The sequence below is a fragment of the Neolamprologus multifasciatus genome, chromosome 6, assembly GCF_963576455.1.
Source record: "Neolamprologus multifasciatus chromosome 6, fNeoMul1.2, whole genome shotgun sequence".
Classification (NCBI taxonomy): Eukaryota; Metazoa; Chordata; class Actinopteri; order Cichliformes; family Cichlidae; genus Neolamprologus; species Neolamprologus multifasciatus.
Window position 1 is genome coordinate 16,325,507 of NC_140444.1, and position 6,579 is coordinate 16,332,085.

General features: G+C 41.7%; 1 protein-coding gene across 6 annotated transcripts in view; it reads left to right on the forward strand.

Moving 5' to 3' along the window:
- Positions 1-6,579, forward strand: part of utp6 (UTP6 small subunit processome component) — a 75,514-nt gene that overhangs the window by 5,081 nt on the left and 63,854 nt on the right. For all 6 annotated transcript variants that reach the window (XR_014874559.1, XR_014874562.1, XR_014874558.1 and 3 more), the window contains exons 10-18: positions 458-539; positions 644-822; positions 2,159-2,238; positions 2,342-2,419; positions 3,233-3,412; positions 5,293-5,373; positions 5,752-5,861; positions 6,026-6,092; positions 6,265-6,337. Coding sequence is in view for 1 of the 6 variants with exons in the window: in XM_085162871.1 (XP_085018997.1) it covers positions 458-539; positions 644-822; positions 2,159-2,238; positions 2,342-2,419; positions 3,233-3,412; positions 5,293-5,373; positions 5,752-5,861; positions 6,026-6,092; positions 6,265-6,337 (930 nt within the window). In the remaining 5 variants the exon portion in view is untranslated. The remainder of the gene's footprint in view (positions 1-457; positions 540-643; positions 823-2,158; positions 2,239-2,341; positions 2,420-3,232; positions 3,413-5,292; positions 5,374-5,751; positions 5,862-6,025; positions 6,093-6,264; positions 6,338-6,579) is intronic.

The following is a 6,579-nucleotide window of genomic DNA, read 5'->3' on the forward strand; positions in this document are numbered from 1 at the left end:
ATGTAAAGACTAAACCGGGATAAGAATTGGCATTTGAAATCAACCCTGAGCACAGGATACCTATTAAAAAACACTGAAATCACAGACTCACATATGTGGGAGGACTTTTAATGGAAAAACTGTGTAAGATTTTTATTTTTAATAATAACTCCGAACCAAAAGTCCAGACACACCAGTGCACAACTTGAATGCTTTCGGGGATGTGATCATTGTTTGGCAGATCACTTTCATGCATTCTGGCGCAGTCACATTCTTAGAACTGTTCTGGGCGTTCCCATTACGGTGAAGGAGGTTTTGTCTCATAATATTGAATTATTATGTCTGACCTGCTACCTGGGGAAAATTGGACCTTAGTTACTGTCTATTAAAAATATTTATGGTGGTGAGTAAGAACAAGCCATTGGCTTTGGAAACAACCTAGCTTGTGTCTCTACTTGTGTATCTTTTCATCCTACAGAAGCAGAGTTTGTCATCTCACTTCTGAACATAGCGGCTATTTTTGACTTCACCAAAGACCTCCAGGACTCCATCCTGCAAGAGTAATTTACTTCCAAAAGGCTTTCATTTAACTCTGAACTCTGGATTCCTCAACTTCCATAGTGTTATCTTTAAGCAGTACCCTCATCTCACCTCTTGTTTCCAGCTTACAGACTAACTACACAGATGACAGCTCCACGTGGGATTTCATGGCTAAGAGGGAGCTGGAGGCCCCAGGAGCAGGAGAGGAGCTCCAGACTGCCAAAGGCAGGGCCTCAGATATAAACCGCAGAGAGGAGCGCTGCTGCCAGGTCTATGAGGAGGGCGTCAAGAGTCTAAACACTGGTAGGAGCTTCCTGATAAACAGAGAGAACATATATATTTCAATTTTAAAATGAATTGTTGAGACATGATTTAGACTTTGGTGATTAATTATTAATTGTAACAATCTTCATCTGCAAATGAAGTTGGTGGGTAAACTAAGAAGTACGAGAAAGATGCCACTTTGTTAGGTACATCTTACCCCTTTTAGGCTCAAACCTCCAATTTTTCATGGCACAGATTCAACAAGGTGCTGGAAACATTCTTCAGAGATTTTAGTTCATATTGACTTGATAGCATCACACAGCTGCTGCAGATTTGTTGGCTGCACGTCCATGAAGTTAATCTCGTGTTCACCCCCACATCCCAAAGCTGCGGTGACTGCGGAGGCCGTTTGAGTACAGCGAACTCGTCATGTTCAAGAAACCAGTTTGAGATGATTTAAGCTTTGTGTCACGTGCCTTGTCTTGCTGGAAGCAGCCAGCCGAAGATAGATACACTGTGGTCATAAAGGGTGGTCAGCAACAATACATACGGGCGGGCTGTGGCATTTAAACAATACTCTGTTGGTATTCAAGGGGCCAAAGTGTGCCTAGAAAACATCTCCCACACCATTATGCCAGCAGCCATAAGTGTTTGTGGATCCATGCTTTCATGTTGTTTATGTGAAATCCTCACCCTGCCATCCAAATGTCACAACAGAAATTGTGACTCAACATTTTTCCAGTCTTCTGTTGTCCAGTTATAGTGAGCCTGTGTGAACTGTAGCCTCAGCTCCCTGTTTTTAGCTGATGGGAGTGTCATCTGTGCATCAGAGATGCTCTTCTGCATCCCACGTCTGTAATGAGTTACTGTTGCCTTCCTGTCAGCTTAAAGAAGTCTGGTGTAGTCTCCTCTGATGTCAGAAAGATATTTTTGCCCAGAGACGTGACGCTTACTGGATATTTTCTCTTTTTCTGGCTTTTCTCTGTAAATCCTAGAGATCACTTAAATCACCTTCCTCATTCCTATGCACAGTTTGAACTTCAGCAGGCCCTCCTGACCATGTCTGCGTGCCTACATGCATTGAATTGCTGCCATATGATTGGCTGATTAGGTATTTTCTTTAATGTGCAGTTGAGCGTGGTTGTGTAGCTTTTTTAAGTGTCAATGCACCCATATTACCAAAACAAGAATGATCTCTTGTTCTTTTATTTAATTTGCACATGCTGGCAGTGGGTTAAAAGCTTTAATGGAAGAATTTTATTTTGGTCAAAATCTCCAAGAAGGAGCCCAGAAAGTTGTAAAATGTTATCCTTGTTCCTGCATGTATTCATTCACTGCTTCCATTAGTATAAGAAACCGCTGCTTTGCCTCCCAGAGCCAATGTGGACCTGCTACGTGGCCTTCTTGTTGGAAAGGATGAAAAGGAAGACCAACGTCCAAGAGCTGAAGGAAAAAGTAAGTGAAAAGTTTGGCCTGAAGTTATTTTCTCCTCGGGTACGCTGAGAAATGTCAATGGCTTCAGTGTTTTTTGGAGTAAAAACAAGTGTTTGTATCACAGAGGCAGGAGAGACTGCTGGGAGTGTTGCGACGTGCCCATGACTGCTCGCTGTTGAAGGAGAATTACTACAAGAACTGGGTGAGATAAAGTCTCTTTTCAATGTGTGAATGGAATTTTAGGCACCCGTAAACCTGTCTTCTCTTTATTTGAATGATGACCTGTCGGCTCTCATTTCAATCAAACCACGTTTCGTTTTGGGCGGGTAAGAGCAGTGCCAGGCAAAGTCTGACTGGAACAGCAAACGTCTTTAAAACCTTGCAAGTCGTCTCTTCTTTCAGACATACACTAGCAGAGGTAACACAGAATGAAAATGTAATTGTACTGCACCGAAAACACAACATGTTATTGGAAAAGGAGAAACAACTGAGGCTGACAGCCAGAAGTCAGGCTGAACACACTGACGTTCAGGCAAATGAAACCAGTTCTATGATGATGATGTTTATGATGATGAGAATCTTAATTAGAATAAAAATGTGGTAATTGTTGGCCTAGTGGTTAGAGGCTAATACCAAGCACTCTGAGTAATTTATGGGTTTGTGTGACTGTTATTTAATAGCTGTATTTATTTGTTAATTTATTTGGTGGTGCGACAAACACACATTGTCCAGCAATAATGAATAACAAAGTAAACAGAGTGCACATTTAGACCCAGCACATGGTGGCTTTATGGATATCCTGGTGGTTGTAAGCCTGTATTTTTTTAAATCAATTGCTATGTTTCCTGTGTAGGGTTATTAGTTTGTCTGGTAATGGGACTGAAATTGTTTAAAAAACTGAAAATGGTGATAGTCGAAAAACTCCTTTAACATCAGGTTATATTCAAAAAGGAAACGATGCCTTGCATTTTACTGATGTATGAATCAACCAACCTGATGTTGTCCACGTGACCAGCTCCAAATCTTGCTCTCGTTGGGAGATGCTGAGGGAGCAGCAAGTGTTGCCATGACAGCCACGCAGCACTACAGCCAATCAGTGACCATGTGGAGTTTGAGCCTGCAGACGCTGATGGAGCTAGGGAGCCGAGACATAGGCCGGTGTTTCCAGGACGCTCTCAAACACGTTAATCCCAAGGTACACACACACACTGAATCGGGAGAGCCACGTTTGCTTTTCTGAAATCACATAATGGGGTTCAGTAATTTTCTCATCTTACACTATCACATAAACACTGTTCAGCACACTAAGTGGCAGGACTGCTTTAATTGTTATCCTTGGAGAAAAGAGACATATGGATTCACTCACACACATACACACACTAGCCACCAGCAGTGCTGTATAAGTGGGCCATCTCCTTGGCCTAATTAGTCTCTGTTCAGTCATATTAATTTCCTCAACTGTCTTCATCTGCCTGTATGTGAGCGCACATGAAGGCAGGTGAAAAACTAAATTTATTCGTGCAGATATTTGTGTATCAATTCACCTTTTTTAAAGGTAAAAGCTACCCCAATGATGAAGCTGGGGGCTGTTATGGTTTAGGGCAGGAATCTGTCACAAGTGTCAAGTGCAGAGAGATTAAAGGGAAACGGTAGACATGCATGTGTATATATTAAAAAGACATTTTGCAGGTTGATGGGGCCAATAAATACAGACCAGGAACAGCAGCTCCAGAATTAGAAACACATGCAGACGGGTACAAGGAAAGAGGGGACAGAGAAGAAGGGGCCAACTACAGAAGAGAGCAGATAGAAATTAATATCAGTTAATCAGTTCAGGAAAAAAAAGGGAGAATATTTAGGGAGGCCATGCAGCAGCCTGAGTCTGACCATTAATAATTTGAAGCCCGATTTCCATCTCGGCTCAGTTTGACCTTATAAATTAGCGTTTAGAATTTCTTACGTACTCTTCTGGTCAGTGGTGAATTAAACCTTATCTTACAATCTCTCCTATATTTCAGAGTAGTCAGAATGTTCTTCTTAATTTTTCTGTTGAACCTCCCTCATAGTTGCACAGTTTTGTACAACTATGAATACGCATGCCTCGACTGAGCCGCAGGCCTTTGTAGCAGTGAATAGAATAGCTGATTATTGTTGTGGTGGGGGTTTCATAAGTCCACGGCCCTGAGAAGGAGGATTAGTACAGCTGCTTATTATGCAAGTCTTTTCTTTTGAACAAAACACCCTGTTTGAGCGTGGAGAAATGGCACACACCTCCAGGGTTGGAGGCCTGTGTATCCAACAATGTTAAGTTTCCACATTGAAAAGCACAGAAGTGCAGATAAATCAATGATGAAAATGTAAGCACGCTCTTTATCCTGTCATTCTGTACTCATGCCGATTCCAAAAGGTATATTGATCCTTCCCTCCTGGCTGAGAACAGATGCTGCCTGAGTGATTATTAATTTTTAAAATCTGCATATAATGGCAAAACCCGGTAACTAATTCTGATCTGAGCTTTGCATGCTCTGACACGTTCACTGGAGACTGAGAAGGCCAAATACTTTCTGGTTCCTGCTGCTTCTCAAATGTGAATATCAGCTGTAGTGTCATACTGAGCTTTTGGATGATGCATAGTGTCCCTCACTTGCTATATTTACTTTAAATGATACTAATCCCACTTACTAGAAAAGATCAGAACTGACCACCCAATTGGTAGCTGTGTTTCTCACAAGCTAGCAATGATGTGCCAGTTTAAAATTGACATAATAGAAACACTCAGTCTGATGACAGATATCTCAGGTTGGACTGTCATCACTTCTTAAGTGTTTTAACAGTGAGGCACCTCTAATACAAACACACGATAATCCAGAAGTTCTTTTATTGACAGACACGTGTTTTACGTTGTTGTTATTTATCAGTGTTAAGTCGTGAAAGTTGTGCAAGCTTTGTGTCTGAACAAAATGCGTGCGCCTAATGGTTGCTTATTAATGAACAGGCGTAATATTAATGTAAGGTACATTCACATTTTTTAAGGTGGGTGAAGCTCATTCATGTAACCGTGTTTTGTCTTGACAGGAGAGTCTACCACTGTGGCAGCTGCAGTTTGAGTGGAGCAAGGCCAGCCAGAGTGCCGAGGAGACAGAAGCCATCCTCAAGGTAGTTCACCTGAATCCAGCCGTTTGAACAGCTGCAGTGTGATCTTGCTATAGCTTGCAGCATTTAGAGCAATTTATCCGCTTCATTTTTTGTGGATTTGTTTACACAGATATTTTATCGATAAGAGTTACGCTGGAAACACAGTTTTGAATTGTTAGAAATGAAATGCGCAACATAAGAAGTTATTGACAGGATAAAATATGATCCTGCACTGTAATATAAAGTACAGCAGACAGACTGTGATCAGAAAAGGCTGAGTAAGGTAGAGATGAGATAAAGAGTAAACAATAAAAGCTAAAGCAGGCAAGATTAATAGTGTTTTTGCCTCTGAAATGAGGATATGCCTTGCAGACAGTTTGTTCTCTTGCTTGTTCCCAGAGAGGTCTGCTGTCTGCAGTCCCGGCTGTTGCCATGGAGATGAAAGAGTGCTACCTCGATTGGTCCTACTCCACTGGAGGCTACAAGAAGGCGAGGAAGACCTTTACAAGGTGAAAATCAGATAACTCTGTCTGCTCATGTAGTTTTTAATTTAGGTGATGAATGCAGCAGGAACATATAGGTTTAACGGGTCTCAAAGCACTGACCTGCAGGTGCAAAATAAACGTTCAGGATCTTTAATACCGTTTAATTAAATTGCATTTTTCTTATGTAGCTTACAGGAAAACCGCCCGTTGTCCAAGGACTTTTTCACCAGAATGATTCAAATCGAGAAGGAACAAGTACGTATATGAAGCCCAGTGACATCTTCATTCTTCTGCTGTTTAACCTGCCTGCCACCAACTATAATGTTTATGTTGTACTGACTTCATTGATAGTTTGACACTGGAAAGATACCTTTGATGTTGCTGATAAGTGAAAACAATTAATGTGATTACAATGTTGTTTTTTCAGGAAAATCCAAAGATGAACAATCTGAGGGACTACTATGAGAGGGTGCTGCAGGAGTTCGGCACCTCCAATGAAGGTGAATTTAAATCAGTTTAAGGAGCTGGAATGAACCGGAAAGCTGGTGTTATTTATGCTTTCAGCTCAGCCAGCAAGCTCAAGTTTTAAGAAGAATATTAAAGTTTGTGAGCTCATTGCTCCCCATTAGTACATACAGAAGTTGGGGAGTGATGAGTAAGTATCCCCCCGACCTCCAGAAGGCCCAGGTGGATGCTGGGGTGGTGGAGGGGGTTGGGTTTATCTAGGCACAAACCCCACTGG